The 22,942-nt window shown below is 29.5% G+C and overlaps 1 protein-coding gene across 1 annotated transcript in view; it reads left to right on the top strand.

The window, feature by feature from the left end:
• The first annotated feature begins 35 nt into the window (after positions 1 to 35).
• The window catches only part of LOC129980920 (band 4.1-like protein 5), a 66,775-nt gene continuing 43,868 nt past the window's right edge, over positions 36 to 22,942 (top strand). The window contains exon 1 of the mRNA XM_056091408.1: positions 36 to 293. Within this exon, the coding sequence (XP_055947383.1) occupies positions 147 to 293 (147 nt within the window). The 5' untranslated portion in view covers positions 36 to 146. The remainder of the gene's footprint in view (positions 294 to 22,942) is intronic.

Here is a 22,942-nt window from a genome sequence, read left to right as displayed (position 1 = left end):
TTATTTTTTTTGTCCAAATGAAAATATTAGCAGAAGTTTATTTTCCACTTGCAGAGAGTGTGATAGGCGCGCATGTTCTGCGCTTGATACGAACTTTAAAACAGTGAAAAGCATGTTATGATCGGTTTTTCGATGAACATCAAAAGATGTTTAGCTTTTTTAGTAAACGTTTTCGAAAATCTTCGCCTGCCATAAAGAGAAGTCAGTTAGATGATAATATTAAATGCAACAAAAATGTGATTCCTTGTAAAATAATATTACTTGATGGAACCGTCCTTACTGTTGAAGTCACTGTAAGTTTTCAATTTTTTTTTATTGTTATTTTCTCATTATTTCTTAAAAGAAAGTACTGAGAGACTTTTAGGTGAAAGTTTCTTTATTATTTATAAAATGCATGGAATTTTGGACATAAAGCTTTTTGATATGCGTCTTGAAACATATCAGTTGAAAATCAGTACTGTTTCATGAGGAATTCAATATTATCAAAAGTTTTAGTATTCTATTGCTCTAATTTTTGTTCTTTTACTTGAAAGTATATGGATATGCAAGGAAATTAACAAACGTTGCAATTGGTTAAGAAATTTACTTTTAAATAAATTATTGAAGTATGAACATTTTATTCAATAATGTCTTTGATATTTTGTTAAATGAACTTGCAAATTATAAGTTAGGATGATTAATTTTTATTGTTCTATTTTGTTCTTATTGAATTATAAAATAATTATTAAAAAAATTCTTATAATACCATGAAATAATTTTCAGCCATTTAAATAGTATTATTAAATTGCTTAACTAATATGTTTTATTTAATTTTCAAAAAGTTATACAAGAAGTTTTCTGATTATAAGATACATTCAGTAAAATAAATTACTATATTTTCTTTTTATATGTATTGTATAGAAGAGAGTTAAAAAAATGTTTCCAATATTTAATCTAATTATTTACTAATTTTTACCTCATGTAGGAGAATTTTCAATTTGATATTTGTTTCAACATTTTGTAAAGTTATTTGATTTGGATAATGTTTATTTTATTCTTACAATCAGACCTATTTTTTAATAATGCTTTTTAAATGTAATAATTTTTGTTTTATTAACTTTATTATTTTTCATATTTGAATGACTTGGATGTATATGCCAGATATGCTAAAAGTGTTAACTTAGTTTATGATCTAACAACAAATTTTTAAAAAAAATTTCATACTAAGTGCATTGTAAACCTGTACAAATTCTCCTATCCCCTTAATTCAGAGTGCTTAATAGGAAATACAGAATAACTTGCTATCTTTAATTAAAATAGATGTAACAATTACTGAATTTATTTTTATTAATTTAGAAGTCTACTTAAAACTTTTTCTTAAAGATTTATCTAACATTAGCTTTGTTTGCAAAATCGCTTTTTTTATTTTATTTTTCAAGAGTAGAATATATATAGAACATATATTGTAATGATCAAAATTGGATCTTGGGAACTTGAAGAATTTTCTTGTTTTTGGCATTCCTAAATCTAAAAAAAATTAAGAAATTTTTTTTTAATTGCCTAAAAATTAATACACTGTATATGAATGCAATTATTGTATTAATACAATAAGGCATTTTGAATTATTGTGTATGAATACACTGATTAAAAGATGCAAGGATCTAGACTAATGAAATTTTGCATGGCATTTTTATACCTTAATAGTGAATTCGCATGTTTTTTTTAATTGAAATTTGTTAATAAAAATTGTATTTTTCCTACATATCAACATTTTTTTCCATTGTAGAAAAAAAATTATTGTGTTGAAGGTATTTTATAACATGGACATTTTTATTCAATAAAGGTTTAATAACTATTTTTTATTTTTGCATTTATTGACCTATACATTGCTATATATATAAAATAATTTCATACATTTTAATTATAGTCTTCATTACCATTTTCCATTGTAAATATTAAAGGTATTAATTAATTTTCAATGTTAAAATTATAGGAATAAGAGAAAAATTGCTCAATAAACAAATCTTCTTTGATACCTTATCATTTACTTTCATTGATATATATAATTTTAAGATTTAAAAAAGGGCTTTCTTTTGATTATTTGAGTCATCTGGAAAACATCAAAATCTTGTAAACAACACTGTCAAACCATTAATTTATGACAATCAAAAATCCATAATTACAAAATATATAATCACATGCTAAATGACATCCTTATTCACAAATATACAAAAAAAAAAAAAAAAAATGAAGAAGAGAGAAAAGACTGCCTGTATTTTTATAAGTATACAGGATGGGTAAAAGTAAGTTAGTAAATGAAGTATTAATGATTTATATGTAAAAATAAATGAAAGATTTATTAAAAATTAATTTTACCTATTATAAACCTATTCAAATTATAAATCTATTCATTCATTCAGTAATCAGGGTTTAAAAAATGCTTCTTACAATGATTTGAATTTTGAATTAATCTAATTACAAAAATAGTTATCTTTACACAAAAGATTCATTTGATGTAGTGGAAATTTATATTTTATGGGGGATTGGGGTTAAACCGAGTTTGAATTTTGGGACAATGTGATTTGATAAAATCTTTAAAAATCGATGTAATAAAAAATTTGAACAACTGAGCAATTTTCTGTTGAAATAAAATAATTCAGGAATTATTAGCTTTGCTAAGTGAAGTTGGATTTTCGGTACAAAGCAGATTGGATAGATTTGTGAGATCTATTAAAAAATGTTGCTTATTTTTTAATTATAAATTATTACAATGATTTCTAAAAAAAATTGATAATAAAAGAAATGACAGAAAGCTGTAGATGCTTCGCAATTATAAAAAAAAATACTGAAATGAAACGAATTATTGAAATGTGATCATTATGCTCAAATTCATATTAATAATGTTAGAAATAGATCGAGTGAGCTAAATATGAAAATATAGCGGAAAGTCCTTATTTTCCAAAGCAACAGAAACAATTCAACAAATCTGAAAGTTGCGAATTAGTAAGCAAAATGAATTTAAGTTCAGAGAAACTGTTTCTTTTATCAATAAATCGAAGTAAACCTCATATTTTAAATGTAATAATAATTGTTTGAGGGAGTTTTTTTTTTTTTTTTTTAAACTTACATATGGAACCAGAAAGTATGTAAAAAGAAAATGCAAGTTTTTTGCAGCTGAGAAAGCGAGCATTTTAAAAAGAAATATTCCTAAAAGAAGATATGAAATCCCCTTCCCCTATTCTATCTTTTAATATTACCTCATCCGCATACATGTTGAATGGATTTACAAATTTTTTTGGTTCTATACCGCTATAACTTCTTTCATATATACAATAATCCGACATAATAGAGCAAAATTGATGTATCAAGACTAATAGTGAAATTTTGATCTGCTAAGACTAATCGAACAATGGGACCAAATCAGTTGTTATCTTAAAAATTACAACATGAAATATTGCTAATCTGTACAAAAAAATGTGAAACAATGTGATCAGGTTATGTGTGTGTGACCTAGTTGGAACCTTTCACCAATCCTTTAGAGAATTTGTACATTTTAAAAGTGACTTTACTTACCATAAACTTAAGATCGAAAGTGATAGCATGAATTGGTTACGTGTTACTTCGTTTGTGTAAAAAATTCCATTTTCGGCCTCGATTTTGGATAGTTATGAGTTCGATTCCGCCTCACTTAAAAAATAAATAAATAAAACCTCCGATTTGGAGCGTTTTTAATTTTATATATCTGTTTTATAAAAAAGTATAGTTAAAATAATGTTATTCTTTTCCTTCCCTTATCTTAAATATTTTAATTACAAACTCTATATTAGATGGTACGAAAACTGTTGAAAATATCATCTGCAGAAGAATTTGTTGTCAACGTCCGAGAAAAACAGTAAAGTTTAACAGTTATCTATTTCATAAAAGTGTATAGTCAAAATAATGTTATCCTTCCTCTTCCCTTATATTAAATATTTTTTATTACAAACTATATTAGACTCTACGAAAACTGTTAAAAATATCGTCTGCTAGAAAAGTTCGTTGTCAGCGTCCTAGAAAAACAGTATCTATTTTAATTTTATTTATTTATTTCATAAAAGTGTGTAGTCAAAATAATGTTATTCTTCCCCTTCCCTTATATTAAATATTTTTTATTACAAACTCTATATTAAACACTACGAAAACTGTTGAAAATATCGTCTGCAGAAAAATTTGTTGTCAGTGTCCTAGGAAAACAGTAAAAAAAGATTTAATACGATGAAAATTCAAAGTTGTTTAAGAATAAATAAATCAAATACATTTAAAGATTATAAATAATATGATGCTGTAGTCTTTGACTATTTTGATATTTTTTTCTATGTAGATTTTTTTTTTATCTAACTCAGCTTATCTTTAAAGTAAGAAGGGGGGGGGAATGCATTCTAATGTCAAGTTGAGATCGTTCCGTTCCCTGGCATTTATCTCTATTTTCCGCTCCGTTCCGTTTTGACGGGAAGCCACGTGGGTGAGTGAGGATGTTTCTTAGTTTGGTCTTGGAAGGAGAACCAGTTCAATAACGCCAGCGCCCTGACCTTATCTTGTGACTGGACAAACGGGATTGCCCAGTGCGTGCGTCCATTAATCTGTCCCCTCTCGAATCTCATTTCAAAACATTATTTTCTCTCTTGTCATTTCGTCTGTGGATGAATTGCTTTTGAGAACTCATCAGTTGCATTTGCTGGCTGACATTCTGCGTTTGTAAACGCGGAAGGAGGCGTGATTTGTATTGTCATATGATTCGTATTTAATTTTGAATTGAAAGGGAGAAAAATGCATTTCTTTAGTCTAAGAAGCATATGAGGATCTGTATTATTTTTTCAATGTCAGTCCTTTATTATAAGCAGAAAAAACAGACTGTGGAGCGATTGAAACAGTGTTGATTTAACTATAAATTGTTATCATTGACAACTCTAATTGAAGGTATGTACAAAGAGGTCGAATTGCGTTTGGTAATCAAAGTTTCTGCTCTGATGTGTACAAAAATGAAAAAAACGAAGAAATATTGATTAAATTCATACATTTTTTACTTTATAACAGAGTGCAATGGTAGATAGCGTCTCTATCCCCATATTGTCTATAATGCTGTTCTAAGTAAATTTGCTATCCCTTAAATACAACAAACAAAATTTTGATTTGCCAATTTCTTGTTATTTTGTACGAACCTGATGTTGATTATTAAAATGATTGTAATTTCACTGTATTATAACTTTGTACGACGATTATGGTGAACCTTAAAAGTGCAGAAAACCGTCGCGATAGAATTATCAATTCATTCGACTGTAGTGTCGCCTTTTAAATCGAAGTTGTTCATTTGCTAATCATATTTAGATTGTTGAAAGAGAAAAGGTGTATTTTAAATTGCTTCATTTTTTAAAAAAAAAATCTTTGTGCGATTTTTTTTTTTTTTTTTTTTTTTGTGTGTGTGTGTGTGTGTGTGTGTGTGTGTGTGTGTGTGTGTGTGTGTGTGTGTGTGTGTGTGTGTTTAAAATACTATTACATTCCAAATAAAAATTTCAGCTTAAATTCTTTTTACAGTTTTCCCATAAATATATATGTTGTGTAGAGGAAAATGTTTTATTTTAATAAAGAGACTTCAAAATATTTATTATATTTTCTTCTCGATATAACATCAGCTTCATTTATGGTCCCAAAGAATCAATTTAATATTTCAAAATAAAATGTAATTTCAAGTTGTATTTTTGCTTACAGTACAGTGCATTTTATATTTTTCATAATGTATTTGTCTCTACTAACAATAAAGAAAAATGTATGCGTTGGCGCTCTACAGACCGCACCGTTTGACCTAGAACTATCAAATTTGACATAGATATATTTTTGAGGGTGGGAATGTGCATTTCAAAACTTCTTTTTTTTTTCTTGAAATTTTAACTAGAATTTTCATGAATTAAAAATTAAGCGAGATTTTGTGACTAGTGTATAAAAGTTATGAGTATTTTGACAGAAATTTTGTGTTTTATGAGCAATTTTTATGATATTTGAATGAAAGTAGTGTGAAAAAAATATAAATCCAACGAATGGTTCAATTCGGAGCTGGACTCGGTCATGCAGGTCCAATTATCGTAAAAGACCTATATTGCAGTTAATCATTTTTTTATTCTTCCGTTTTCTAGAAACACGAGGCACATAATGGTTGCTATTATCAATCGTTTATGTTTTCTTCTTCTAATATCGCATCCTTGAAGGAAATCGCATCTTTTTTTTTTAATTCTCTACTCTAAAAATGAATGGAGACCGGAGAAAGTTATGTTAATACAACAGTCTTCTATCCAATTCAAATAATCTGTTCTAAGAATTTTCTTATAATCATAGATTTCAATTGATAAATTGACTGACTTAAGAATAATTCATAACAGGACCGTATTATAAACATCTTATGCTAGGATTCCGCCATCAAGAGAGACATGCCATCATTAACTATTAGACATCTAATCAAAAATTTTAAATAGTCGTTAATTTATATGAATCGCAAAGTATTTTATTACTATTGTGGCAAAATGATGACTAGGCCAATGTAACCTACAAAAATGCTTGAAAATTAACAAAGAATTTGGATAGTTTTGAGCAACGGTGTATCGGTTCGAGCTTTCTTAGTGGAAAATGCATAGAAATTGAAATTGAAGTTTAATTTGTTGTTTTAATAGACAGTATATTGAAAAAAAAAAGTGAAACTATAGGAAATAGTATATCAAGATATGCATCGTGAATTGTGTTACTTTATGGATGTCGATTCTCTAACTGTATTGAACCACTTTCAAATATTCTTTTCAAAAGGGGGGGGGAGGATATATAGAAGGAAGTAAATGGATTATGCATAAATATTTTTGATATTATTTTCATCGGTAATAACATGCACACTCAAGTTTCATTTTTATAACCAAGCTCTTGATCATAAACTTTATTTTATGATGGATTTTTAAAATTATCAAATGTATCTTCGTATATGAAGAAAAAGCATTGCAATGGTCAAAAGATTCGAACTCGTGAATTTGAAGAATTTTCCTATTTCAGAGCTCCAAGAGTCCGAAAAAGGCTTTTTGTATTTAATCTGACTGCCTGTGAACTTAATAACTCGGAACACTTTGAACTAGAAAGATGAAATTTGTTTAATGGTCTTTGTTCCATATTTGACAATCTCTTTCAAATTTTGGGCAAAATCCATTAAGAGGAAGTATATCTATTGTTGTACAAGTGAACGTACGTACACAAATGCATGGGAGATGGATAAAATTTGGAGCTAGAGGATAAAACAAGTAATATATAAATTTTTAAGTCAATTCTTACTTAGGTCAACAAAAAAAAATATTTTAGTTACTTTTTATTAAATAATTACAATTAATATAAATATGTACATACATATGACAGAATTACAATATTAAGTGGCAAATTTTTTAAAATTAAATTCCTACTTATTTTCTTTTATTATTTATATATATCTTATATTATTTATGATCGGATGTCGTAACCTCAGAGCTTGGCGACAAACTTGGTGACCATTTGACGACATAGCGACGGATTTGGCAACTTTGGTGATCAAATAGAAATTACTGGACAAATTAAATTAATTAATATCAGATTTAGCATTTAAAGTGTAGATCTCTATCAAATTTCGAACCAGATGTGTCAAAGGGTAGACCATCTGGCGATCTGTACGGTTGCATACAATGCAAATTCGATGCTTTAAAAGCGCAACGATTTAGATACGCGACACCTAAAGTGAAGATCCATCAAAGAATTGATTATCTGTGCGTTTGCGGGGATATAAACATGATAGTTATAAAACATAGTGATTTAAATAAATGAAATTTGGTATCTGATGTTGTTACTAAAGTTGTAGTTCCTTTTACTGATTTTATAGTGATCTTGTTACTAAAATTGTCTTTGTCAAATTTTTCTTTCTATTAATCGGCAAAAAAGCAACAAAAATGCACATTCGATTTTCTTCATTAAACCGAGAAGCCCAGACCATTCATGTTTTGGACGCGGGAAATAAAATTCTGGGTTCTTGTGACATTCATGTTCTTGCGCAGGATTCATGATTTCGTGCGGAGACGATAACACCCGTATTAGAGCGTATGCGAAAAGGTTTTGTCGGGACCGCCCACGGACTTATTTTATTTAAAAGCGATGAATTATTTACTATGAAATAATGTAATGATTGAACTAATATATAAATGCTTCTTAAAGGAATTAAAAAAAATATTGTAGTCGAATTTTACGTCATTAAACTGAGACATTCATCTGGTTTATACAACCTATTTTTATAAAGTTTTGTCCTCCATAATATGAAAGCCGGCAAAACAATTTTTGATGAAACTGTTGCAAAAACAAGTTTTTCCCTACTCATCTGTCCTACTTTGAAAATTAAAGTAGTTTCCACTAAACAAACACACATCTTATATTTTTGTCCTATATTATTTGTAGTTGACACTAGGCTTTTTATTCGATACTCCTGTACTGGAGTAGTATAAATTTAAAAGCTCTCAATCGGTTTTTGATGTTTGAAAAGCTATTACCTTTGCTATATATTCAAGGTTCATTTAGATATGATTATTGTTTAAATAACATCTGAAGGTAAATTTTGTCGTGATATTATTTTGACTTAGTTAACTTTTTATATATTATATTTGGAATTGCTTAATTTTCGTAGATTAAATTCCTATTCTTCTTGAAACTAACCACCCCCCCCCCCCTCCAAAAAAAAAAAAAATGTAAAGTTAACTCTTTGCACTGCGAGATCTCATCTCAGGCACCATTCCAGACATTGCATCATTTTGTCGTTTATAGTAATAAAACCATATGTCAAATTTCGGCCGCTTTCTTGCTGCATTTTGAATTGCCGCGTTCACATGTACAGACAGACAGATAGACAGATTTTTCTTAAGAAAATTATCTAAAATTTGAAAGAAACCTGCAATTTTTGATTCCAAAATGGTATGCCAAATTTTATTCATTTGTTTATTGTGATTCTGCATTGTCGTATTAAAAAACAGACATAATTCCAAAAAATGATTTTTTCCGGACTTTCCTGGAATTTGAAATGTAGATTCCTCAAAATATTAAAATCGAATTCTTTGATGATGGTAATATTTTCTCTTTGTGTTCTTCGAATAAGAAGACGTAAAAGAGGAGAAAAGAAAGAGCAACTCAGAAATTCAAACGTCGATTCTATCTTCATCAAAAACCTAGTAATTTACAAACATCCCCACCCAATCAAGGCTCTTTTTTCTCGTTTTCTCGTATACATATTATAAAGTATTGCAATTGTCAAAAATTTTGAACTGGAGATTTTGACGAATCTCCACGTTTTAGACCACCATGAGTTCGAAAAAATACATTTTCGGAAAATGTCAGTCTGTCTTTTATGACAAAGATAACTAAAACACTTTGAACTGGACGGTTGAAATTTGGTGTATGGTATTTATACTAAATTTATAGATTTCTGTGAAGTTCTGTATAAAATCTGTTCAGAGCAAGTCCGTCTGTTCAGCTGTTCGAATATAAGTTAACACGATAACTTGAAAACGAAGAGAGCTAGATAGATAAGATTCGGTACATAGATTTAGCATCCATAATGTAAACACCTGTCGAATTTTGAGCTAAATCTACTATAGGTTGTCTGTCAGTCTGTCGGTCTGTACTTTCAAAAACATGTAATCGCGATAATCCAAAAACGCAATGACTTAAATATATCCAATTTGATATGAGATTTTGTGACTGCAAGTGCAATTTGGCGTCAAATCTTTGTTTCAATCGATTAAGAAAAACTTGTCTAAAGCAAAAATTCGATCCTTGGATAGTATTAACCGCATACCGAGGATTAATCAACAAAAGACTCGCCAAAGGGATTCAGTAAAAATGCTGTATTCATGCCAAAATTTAATATTTCGTAAATATTGTTCATTGCCGTACAAGGCGTTTTCTGGCATGGCAAGTTTATTAGAGAGTAAAGTTTTAAGACCACTCCCCCTGGTTCAATTCATTATGGCAATATATAAATATAAATCAGCATCCCTATCTACCAAAAGTCAATTTCAGGAATTTTTTTTGAAGAAGTTAAATTATGATAGTGATAAAAATGTTTTTAATAAAATATCTTTGTAATTATTTTGAATGACATTACAATTTTATTTCTTCACATACGAAGAGAACGTATTGTCGCTCTATCCGGTCGTGCAAGTACAAGTGAACTCAAGAAATATAAAACATAAGCAGCTAGTTGGATACAATTTAATACACGGATTAGCTTGTAAATTGTATATCTGTATCAAATTTAGACCCAAATAGATGAAGTGATTGAATCTTTACTTTCGCATGCTTGTAAACGAAATAACTCAAAAACTCAACAACTTAGGGTAAATGAAATTTAATGTGCAATTTTAGCTTTAAAAACTGTACATCCTTAAATTTTTAAACAATATCCATCAAAATGTTGATCGTCTGTCACAGTTATGGTTAAGCAAAATATCAGAAATATTCCAAAATGCTTTCAGAGCGTCATCGGCTATCTAATAATCAATGTTTACTTTCGCATTAGAATCGCAACTGTAAAACATCCGAAAGGCAATCCAACATACTTTTCCTACTTGCAAGGGTGCGTTGTACAGATATGATGCAATTAATTCAAAATAGGAGGTTGATCTATTTTAAATTAATTTAAACTAATTTTTTTAGAATATAAATTGTTTTTAATGGGGTGAAAATGAATATTTAGATTAGAATCAATGAGTGATTACGGTTATGAACCAGCATGTTTTATTTTTCGAATCTTAAATAGCTTTGAATTCAAGTTTAACCTTTTGCACTCAGAAAAGTAATTCGATCTATAATTATTCACCTAACACAGGGACTCACTTATTGTTCCGAAAAATAAATATGCAATTGTATATATAATTATTTCAAGAATTAAATTTCTCTTAAAACTGATCTACATCTTCTTACCACTCTGTAAGTTAGGTATTTTTAACAATCAATTGTTTGTTATACTTTAATGCTATTGCAGATTTTGTTGTTGCTGCTGCTGAATTTTGGACCGAATCCATCAAAGGGCTGATTTTTCGTTTCATTTGTCTATCCGTGCGCGTATAAACTAAATAGTTCAAAATCGCATCTATATGAATCGATAAACTTTTGTTTCCGTTTTTTACATCAAAATTTAGACCTGTGACTGCTTATAGATAAAATCTATCAACAAAAAAAAAAGGTCTGTTAATCTGTCTGTGTGTCTGTATGTGAATACGAGAATTGGGACACACATAAACAAGATTTATGAAATTTACAAGGAAATCTTGACATGAAAATTATTGATTAATATCGAATTCTGAGACTGAAGGGAGAGGTTTAAAATTCATTCTCATTTTTCATCACTATACGACGAAGCTAAACACAAAACGAGCAGTTTTAGTCCAGTATAGTAGATAAGTAAACATTTTCGCTTGTATTAGTAAGAATTCGTGCATACTTTTGGAGAAACGCGTGGAAAAATGTGCGGCAAATCCTTTTTCAGATCGATATCTTCGTATTTTGCCATTGTAAGAAATGCATTATGGGACTTAAGAGTATATTTCAAAAACTGTATTTGCTCATTCATGTTTGAAATTTCAAAAGAATTGACTCATTTGCGCTTTCACAATTTCTTCTAACCTCAGTTATTTTGTCTATGTTTGACTCATTGTTTCCTTAACTAATGTCCACATGTCTAGATAATCATTCTTGTTATGCGAGAGAAATGAACAAATCGTGTTCTGTGAAACGTGTCCAATGTTATTTAGAAAATAAACTTATTTAACCCATGTGCAAGATTATATGCTAGACAAAAGGATAATTTGAGAGCCAGGTCAAAAATTTATAAAAATTATAGAACTGAATTCGTCTGAAATTTTTATGTGAACACGATAATTTTATGAGCTGGATTCTAGAAATTGAGACATACAGCATACATTATGCAAAAATTGTTTTAAACCTAGAACTACCGAATTTGGCATGTAGTAATTACGTATTTATTTCTGGGTAATAGGTATTCGCTAAAAGAGGATTTCATAAAATATTAACTGCGTTTTTTTAATGAAAAGTTAAATGAAATGATGTTTTTCGCTAATAATTTCGGAATATATTGTTGTACTCAAAGCATTTTACACTACTTTAAAATTTAAAAAAAAAATGTTTTCAATCTTAACAATTTTGTTTTAAGCCTTTTTTTTTTAAATTTTTTTATTAAAATCTCTAAAACGGTTTTATATATTTTACAATAATACTTTTCGTTGTTTTAGTTTCAACATTTATATTCATGCGTTCTGTGAAGATATTCAATACATTTTGCATATGTGTGTATGTGTGTACATATGGTATCGTTGCTATGATTAAGAGTAAATTTTAAAAAAATAATATAAAGATAAATGAATCAAATCATACTAAGATGCTTCGGACTAGAGGTTCGAATTCTGTAATCATGCAACTGCCCAGTCACAGGAATATTAAATACATGGCATCATATTAAAAAAAAAGAAAAAAAAACTAATTAAAATATCGTTTACTTCGTTGCTTAAATATCGTTTATATCGTTGCTTTTTTACACCTTCGAGGTTTTTTATTTTATTTATAAAATTTAAATGCTTTATTTCTTTTATAGTAGTGAGACTCATCAACACAATTTACTATATATTTCTGTTTCAATATTATTCTCTGCTCTATAATCAATTAATTTTTTTATTTACTACCCAAATAAGAACGTTTCTATCTCAACTTAACTTTATCTCTACTACTAATAACTGCGATGAATCTCTGTGTGTATATTGGTCTCTACAAATCAGACTATTTGGCGTTTAACTACCAAATTTAGCACATTTATACTTTGGAGGGTGGGAATGTGCACTTCGGAGTGATCTTTTTGAAATTTCAGTTAGAATTTTAACTACTTTAAACATGATTGAATTTTTGACATTTCCTCCCACTTACTTCCGAAAATATCCTTGCATAAATTTCACATTGTTTGAAAAAGTTAAAAAAATTGTCTTTTTAATGATATCCATTTTAGTAGGCGCGCAAACTGCATTTGGCCAGTTTTTTTTAATAATATATATTATGTATATGTGGCTTGACTTCCAACAGATTACATTGTTTTCCGAAATTCGAACAGTTTTTATTGTTTCATTAAAACTTAATCGTGTGATTTCCTCCCATTTTTGGAAACTAGATAAAGGATTCTTTTAAATATCTGAAATTTATGAGGTGAATTAAAAAAAAAAGTGAAGCAACAATACCACGAAATTTAAAAGATAGATGAACTGCACATTTACATTTTTAATAGCGCCATGATTGCATAGCACTGGTCTCCGATAGAAATATTCACGAATACAATGAATAGAACATAAGTTAAGTCAACCATCTAACTCTCCGACCCGCCACGAAGGCACACGGATTTAAACCATAAAAACTGAATGACCGGACTGCCGCAACAGCAACATTGGCGATAACTGTGGTTGAGTCCTAAGGGCCGTCACCGGCCACAGTACAACCCTCCCCGAAGGAAGTACGTCCCGTCATCGATGGGAGGAATCGGATCCCCCACCTATTAGTGTACCCTCCAGGATGGCGAGATCCAACCATCATGCTGGAAGCATCTCATCCTCATTTCGAGGTGCCCCCCGGGGGGATTAGAACATAAGTTAAAATATCACGCCTTAAATGTTTGACAGTTAGACAGAATCATGAATATGAAGCTATATATAAACTATTTAATTGAAATTAAATAAAAGCAATATTTTCGCCGTATGCCTGTCGCCAAAAATAGTTAAGGATTCTTATAATAAAGAAGAAAGTGTGTGTTTGTTCGTATGCTAGAAGCCAGATCGCTTGATCTAGAACTATCAAATTTAGCACATATATAATTTGAAGGGTAGATTTGTGCATTTCGGAATGACTTTATTAAAAATTTTAGTTAGAATTTTAATTAATAATTACTTGAGCATTTTTCTGCTGTAAATTCCAAAAATAGTTTGGCACAAAAATGATTTTTACATCATTTTAAAATTTAATTTTTTCAATCATACTAGTTTGATAGTTATTCGAAAATTTCCTAAAATTTGGCTGTTTTTTTTATTTATTTTTTTATTTTTGATCTGATTTCCAACAATAGATTGCTTTGTTAACCTGAAATCCATGTTCCTTGTTATCATCAAACATTTAATAGTGCAATTTTTCCTGTTTTTGAAAACTAAGAAACAAAATTCTGTTTAATATGCGTATGGCTTATATCTCTATCATTGGTAGAATAAATGGGTTTCCGCGTAAGGCAGGCTTTTAATAATTTTGCCGTACTTATAATGACAGTTTAATTTCAGAATCAAGTAAGAGTGAAAAAAATTTGAAGTTGCCTTCATTTTTAAACGCTCCAACATTTTCCTGCAATATAATTGGATATATAATGATATAGATAGAGAATTAGTGAAATGCGTAACATAATGAACATAAAAACATAAAGTTTCTAAAATAGTGTAATAAAGTATTAATAGTATGATAATAGGTGAAAGTGTAAAGTTGGAACATTTTTACTGGACCCTAGTTACATAAAATTTTTAATGAACAGAGCAAGTTACATAAAATTTTTAATGAACAGAGCAAGTTACATAAAATTTTTAAATGAAAGCGTTAACAAATATTAATCTTGGCGAGCCAACTGATCTCTAAAAGCGATTAATTATTAATATTTGGAATTAGCAAACATTTCGAATCGCAATTGACTGGACATGCTGTTAATTACTGTGACAGAATAAAATTGCTAAATTTTAGTATCGGCATGTCATGTGTTTTCAAACATTCTTTTATAGTTTCATGGTCATTCAGAAAGCTGTATCAATATTTGCGGAGAGTGTAATGATTCGAATAATAACGAGTTCGTGCGAAGTGCAACAGACAAATACACCAACAATATCGTGCAGAACTGGCTAAAACGATCTTTCACTTGCTTTTCTTTGCATGTGAATCCAGTGATGAAAGCTTTTCTTTTCTTTTCTTTCTTTCTTTTTTAAAGATAAATCAAGGTAGAAATTCGAATTCTGTGAATTATGTACAAGAGGAGAAAAAAAAATTAACAACCTTGTCTCTTTATTCGTCTTCTAAGCAGCTGATATATTCTTGATCGTAATTCCAATGCCATATTTACTTTCTACTCATATAACCGTTTGAATTCAACAGCAGAGATAAGCCAGGGAAGGTTCAATATTTTTCTGAGGTGAAATTCAAGGACCTCAGCCTACTGTGTAATAATTCGCTCATATCCTGTCGGTTGCGGCGCGCCATATGGCCGCTATCGTTCCGCTTACGCTATTGTTTCAAACTGTTTAAAATACGAAAAAAAAAAAAAAAAAAAAAAAAAATCCGCTTCCCGTCATCTGTTTTACTCGCTTCACACTTTCCTTGGTCGTTTTAGAAAATAAAATTTTAAAACGAAATCAATTATGTTAAATATCAATATGTAATCAGTGTACTCCCTTCTTATTTTTTTTAGAGAAATTATTCCCTCCCACTTAAACCATTTATATTCTTGAAATATTATGTCGTAATGCATTAAATGTTAGTTATATATTTAAATACATCATCATACATAATTTTGCAACCACATAATACACATCGTCATTCATAATGTTGCGTTTTTTTTTTTTTTTTTTTTTTTTTAATGACGTAGGAAGGCGAAATACTTGAGCAATATTGAAAGGCCTAGCATACACTTTCCACTTTCTGTATTTATATTGATTTATAAACGTATGTTGGGTTATTATAAAAAGAAGAAATAATGCTGATAAATCTTTTTTAATCAATTACCATCTTCTAGTTTTCTATATATTTGAAATAGTTAAAAAAAATGGTTTTTAGCCCCAATCATTGGTCCGATTTCGTCAATTTTTATTTCATATGAAAATTCACATGTCATCTGTGGCCGATTGCCTCTAATTACTAGGACTGGGAGATGAAACTTCATTATCGCGATATATCGTCCAGCACATATCGATTTTTTTCGATAGATCGTGATATCATTATTTATTTATAGTTATTATACGTTATAAATACCATCTCTTAAGTATCGACTGATCAGACTGTCTCCAAATAAAAGGAAGTTTCAATTTATATAATAAAAATATTTGTTTTCTTTTGAATAAAAACAGTTAAACAATTATTGTGTTAAAACCCCTTTAGTAAAGTGTGTCAATGCCAAAGCAATGTCTGCATGTTACAATTTATAACATTGCGTTTAAAACAAGTATTTTTATATATTAGAATAAGACAGTATTTATAGAAATTTTAGCAAAAATTCTGAGTGAAGGTCAATAAGAATGAAAAGCAACAAAAATAAGCACTAACCAATAACCAAAACGAAATCGAAAGCGTAAATTAATTGTGAATATCGGTTTATTGTATCGCGATTTATCGTGAGCTACTATTCATGATTCTGATTTCGATCGATATTTTTCAAAAACTAACATCGAAAAATCGATTTTTTAAAAAAATATCAATTTTTTTCGATAAATCGAAATACGGCACACCCCTACTAATTACCACCAAATTTCGTGAAACGCTACTTCATTTTACATTTTTTAAGATACAGGGAACCTCAACAAACTAGGAATGGTACATTTATTTTGATGTGTTAAGATGAAGTTTAATAAAGTTGGTTGACATTAATGAATTAATGCTATTTACCAAGTCTTGGCAAACAGCTACTCGTGACCTTATTATTATTATTAATTTTAATTTCTTAAAAAATTAGTCTCTACAAAAAAAAAAAAAAAAAAAAAAAAATCGAAACAAATAATTTACAAATTTGTTATGCCGATCTAACTACTTACTGCTCTACAAAACTTTCTAATGGAGAAACCAATGCCTGTGAAAACATTATAATCCGTTAAATGGCAATACTGTGGTCTGGTGGCAGTATCTTCATTATGGTACTTGAGAATGGTTGTTTCGAGAGCGGAATCAAATCCGTCGTACTTATGAAACTTTACGTTGTTAAGGTCGGAAATTCATCTGTTGGTGTGGGTAAGAAATTTGAAGGAGTGGGTGGGTGCAAAATGTCTGTCATATATATGACACTCAAACTGATATTTAAATCCAGCAGTTAAGTTTTATTAAATATTTAAATACCATGTAAATAAGCAACGACTCCCGTCTCCACAAAATTAGATAAATTATATCACTGATTCTCCGATCCGCCTGAAAGCAATCGGATAAATAATATTGAATGACCGGACCACCGCAACAGCGACACTGGCTGAAACTGTGATTGAGTTCTAAGGGCCATCACCGGCCACGGTACAACCCTTCCCTGTGAGGAAGTACGTCCCGTCATCGATGGGAGGACCCAGACCCCTACCTTTTCGTGTACTCTCCAGGATGGCGAGTACCAACCACCATGCTGGAAGCTTCTCATCCTCATTTTGAGGTGCCCCCTCCTCTCGGAGGGATTACAAAATTAGATTAAAAAATATTTGTTTTCGAATTTTGAGTTCCAGCGTGTGATGAGAAATGGAAGGAGAAGTTTAAAATGTTTTGAGACACAATCTCAATCAAAAACTTTTTTTAATATTTCATTTTAATCTATCTGAAATCTGAATCTAAATTGGAACTAAAATTTGTTATTTCCATATAATTTTAAGTAGATTTATTTGATTTATTAGTAGAATGCTCAAAACATGACTAACTCAATTGTGCTACTTTCCAAGATGCATTTTTTTTTTTTCAAATGAAATATATTCGGATATTTTTATAATAAAAAAAAGAGAACTGCATGATTTTAATCACATAATCGAGTTTTTTGCGCATTCGCCATCATCACGGCCCTGAGTTTTCAATTTCATTAATGGGAATACAGTACACTCCCGATTATCCGCGGAATTGGGTGGCGCGGCCGCCGCGGATAACAAAAATCGCGGATAATCCGAAAAAAGCTAAAAACGGGTATAGCAAAAATAAAAACAGTCATTCCAACTTTGAAAAATCGTTTTATGTACAGTAAAACGTAAAATAAACAGCAGGAAATGTTTAACTAACGCTTACTATTTTAGTATATCACTCAAAACTAACCTCAAATGCATTTTGTTAATGAAAACAGAAAAGTGCTTCGCCCTTACGAGAGGCGTCAAGGATACACAGAAAAATTAATACATATGTACTGTTTTAATACTGTAATGTATTATGTAATTACAAAAGCATAACTGTAAAACTGCACCTTTTTGAAGAAATCATCCAAAAAAAAAAAAAAAAAAAAAAAAAAAAAAAAAACGTCGTGCGGCATGCGCGGATAATCCGCTCCGCGTATAACCCGCCCGCGGATAATCGGGAGTCTACTGTATATATAAAACGCTTACTTATATCAACCTTTTATTAATAATTGGTGTACTGAATGAATACAATATTCTTTAGCAGATGACATACCAGTGAGCACGCTTGTTCATTAGTGAAACATAATGACCCTCTGTATATCAATACGCCATGCCAGCCTTTTTTTTTCAAAGTCCTTTCACTTTGATTGGTTATTGTCGCTAGGCTGGTACACCAAAAGTCCACTTCATATTCGTATACAGAGTGCTTATTCTAAATGGCGCAATGTGTGTGTGTGTGGGGGGGGGATATACGTGTTGGATGTCAGTCTCGCTCCACACCATGCCATTTCTGACAGTTTTTACATAATAATCTGTTTTGATATGGAATGAAGCAGGTCTAATGCTTATGATTTCATTTATATCGACAAATTTTCTCCTTGAACTAACATTAAATGATTAAAGCTTATACCATGTCTGATATCTAATAAATTTTATTCATTTAAATAACTGTTTTTATTTTAATAAATTGAAAAATATATACTTTATGAATTTATCTATGCAATCGCGAGTATAAGAAAAATGTTAATATTTTTATTTATGCCTTTTATTTTTTCCCCCTTTATTATAAATCACGTGACTTTTTACTTTTGTTACTTTTTTTGAAGGGGAAAAAATAATATTTTGAATTAAACTGTTATGGTAGACGAAACAGAGGCTTTAATAACTTTTTTCTCCTCACCATTTCTTTAATCTTGCAACGTGCCGTAGATGGTAACTCATTGTGTGCATGCGTGCGAGCATCCAATTAACCTGGAATTTTGTTTTAATGCGATAAAATATGACGATAGCATCTTTCTGCTGAACACCTTTTTCAGATGTTATCTGGGTCGAATATGATGTTAAAATAATCTTCCATTTCTAAATATAATTTTTTCCCCTTTCAATTAAAAAGTAGTACAAGAGCAAGTACCGTTTCCTTCCATGCCTTTTAATTAATGCTATCCTTAAAAGGATAAAAGAAAGATTCTTTGTGATATATCCTGATTCTAATCTGTCAAAGCTTGTGTGGTGTACTGATAAGGTCTGATTTGTGCTTGTTTAATTTGTGTGACTGGATTACTTGATGAAGTAATACGTTTCCTAAGTGTCTTTCAGGATTTATATTTCGATGACGAGTAAAGAATAAATAGAGAAATAATAAAGGTACATTTTCATGCGCTTGGTTGTATTTTTTTTTAACTTCGTTGTAACGATTTTTGTTGTGCGCTTTTGTTAGAAAATCCACCTCTTGAGCTTTATATCTGATTTGTGTTTATGTGATTTCAGTCATTAAAATTTAAAAAAATTATTTTTGCTTCTCTCTTCTTGTTTATTCATCAGTAGGAATAATTAATTACATGCAAACTTAAATATAAAAATCTATAGTTAGACCTTATAGATTACAAGTATACATTAAATACGTCTTCTGGTAAATGAGCAGATGATGAATTCTTTTTATGATTCTCAAAGCAAGAACCTTTAAAAGAAATTTAAATTGTTTTCTTTTAAAAGTTCTGTGTTGAATTCATAACCAATATTAAAGTGACCTACGCAGAAGGGATGAAAAAGAAGTGATAACGTATTCAGATCTTATATAGCTTTACTGAAGGGATTACCCAAAATTTAGTTAAGCAAGCATTTTGATTTAGGCGTATAATTATTTGATTTTCACGTGATATTGTAATTTCTTTTTGGACTGTTAAATTATAAAAGTTAAACTCTAAGAAGCAGGGGGGAAACAAAAACACGTACAGCTGAAAAGTTAGAATAAAATTTGAATTCGAAAGAATAAAAAACAACTTATTCTATGAATAAATAAATATGAATAAATATATTGTGATTAATGAATATATATATATATATATATATATATATATATATATATATGTCAGCTTTAAAAAAAAAAAAAAACTTTATTAATCTGAAAAAGAAAAGGCTTATTTTAAAGAAAATTTGTTCCGCAAATTATATTTAGGTTTATTTGATGAAATGCACTTCATTCAAGGGATAATTTTGAAAAACAGTGTCTTAAAGAAAACCTCTTTTGTGCGTGAAATTTTCTTTTGTTATTTTTTTAACTGACGAAGTAAACTTCTTTTGAAATTTAAGTTAGATGATGCGGAATTTTAATATTGTTATTCTATTTCGCTTTTTTTTATTAATTTCGTACTTTTTTGTATTTTATTAATATTTTTATTGTATTGACTAGTGATGAAAATAGAAATTTCATAAGTGAAAAGATATTTACTATATTGATGCCATGCAACTATTGCATACTTTTTGCTTTGAAGAAACTTTACTTTACCGAAATTCAGAGTTAACTCATTGAATTATAAATGTTAATATGAAAGGCACGGTTGTAGTTGAATATACGAGTATTAAAAAAACACTACTAATAAGATACGTTATTCTAAATATAGTGACTTTACTAATAATTTGTCTGAATTTACTGTGTAAAAGAGATATTAATGCATTTTATTGAAGAATAGTGAAGAAATTCCAGATTTTTATGACAAAGTGAAAATATTACAAAATAAATCATATCTGTAATTCATTATTCAGTTAATATTGCTCTATCATTTGGCAATGAAAGAATATTACAGAAAAAAGAAGTACATATGATAGCTAGTTTTTCCTATTTTATTAATGTGTCCTCCTTTGTATATTTCAGTAGTTTGTCTTCTTTTGAACTTCTGGCAATATTTTGCAACCTCCCCCTGCCCTTTAAACAATTAACTAACCGCCATCGACGATCAGCTCTGCTATTATTCTAGTATTAATGTATAAAAGTATTAACTTTGATGAACTACATCATAGTAAAAGAAAGTTAGGTTTTAAATTTAAACTCTTTTCTTCTTGCAGAATGCGAAATGACTTCCAAAATTAATTTGCCGCATCGCATTTATCATCTATCATGTTATCACGGACTAATACTGTTCATTTTGTCTACATGTTTCTGGAATTGCTTTAACGAGGTCTTTTTTCAAAGATTGATTGAAACCTTTACTCATTTTATAAATTCCCTGTTGTATTAAACCAAGCAATAATACGATTTTTTTTTCCATATCTTAAACTTCTTTTCATGTTCGGACCATACTGTTCATATATAATAAAAATTAAAATTATGTGTAAATGAAAACTTTTCAAGCATGTTAAACCAAAACTGAACAAATTAGAGAAAAAAAAATTTTAAAAAAATTGAAAGCTGTTTAAAAAAAAAATTGAAATTTTAAAGTTACGTGAGCAATGATTACTCAGGTTGACAGTACGACTAAAGCTACCGGTTATTATCATTACATCTATGTAAATTATCTGAAATATGATCTTTTATGGAGATCTTAACCCTTTCCAAGGCCGTGGGAAGTATGCTTCCCACCAAATTTATCAATCTTTGTATGAATTTATGTAGGTTGGCATAAGTTCTGACACATTTTTTTAGAAAGACAGAAACTTAGATGCTTCAGTTCTTTATCTCACTCAAAATGATGTGTCTTGATTTGTTACTTAATTATTAATTAATCAAATTAAATTTATATAATAAGCTAAATGAATCCCTTTTCTTATTCTAATTTTAAGCCTAAAAATATTTTAACATAATATGACTAGAAAGAAATGGCCCTTTAAAGGGTTAAAGGAGACTGATATATTTTTGTGAAGTTTAGTTTTAAACACCTACTTATTGATAATCTGTGTAATTAAACTAATTTAAAATATAATTTAAATTTTACAGAATTTTGTATAACCAAAGAAAGAATAAGAATTTTGTATGAACCTAAGATGCGTTGGAATACATATCACATCATTCAAATTTGATCTGACCGTTCATAGGTTTTTTTATGTTTCTCAACTTGAGTTCTCAGTATTAATATTTTTCTATATGGCAAGAACCATCGAAGATGAAGAGAGAACGTCCCTTGGCTTTTTTCCTTAAAGATTTCGCTCTATTTTATTTTCATCCTCACCCGAAGATTATCTGACCACTTTCCTCGCGTTCCCCAAAATAGTTCCTTTATGCCTTCGATGTTCAGCTCCATCGGTTGTGTTTAATAAATCTTACCTGCTTTAAAAAATAACGCCTTTGGTTTCCGCTTCTGCAGAAGCCAGAGCTTGGGGTCAACTGCCTGTACATTTATCATATTTTATGCTCCGCTTGTACCACAGCATTTTTATTCTTCAATAACTCAACACTGAAATCTATTTTTGTAAATATATTGAGAAAGCGGACTCTAGTCATGCAATTCTAATGAGAATCGGTCGACTTGATTCGATTGTGCCCACTGTAACAAGCAGAATTAACTGTAACCTTATCGAAGCCAAATAAGTGTTCTACCTGTGCGTTTCCGGTATTGTAATCCTAGCTTAGTTTCTTCTTCAAATGAATCATTCCTTTCACGCTGTTTAACAATTAGACCGTAAACTTTTGGTTTCAGCTATAATACTTTGTTTTTCGATTATTGCAAGACTTACTTTCTCAAATTCTGAGCTTTTTTTAAGTATGCCAAACTATGGGGTGTTTTTTACGGGCTTATGGTTACTATGTATTTCATTCATTC

Source organism: Argiope bruennichi, chromosome 8 (assembly GCF_947563725.1).
Source record: "Argiope bruennichi chromosome 8, qqArgBrue1.1, whole genome shotgun sequence".
Lineage (NCBI taxonomy): Eukaryota > Metazoa > Arthropoda > Arachnida > Araneae > Araneidae > Argiope > Argiope bruennichi.
This window is presented reverse-complemented; position numbering and strand designations above follow the sequence as displayed.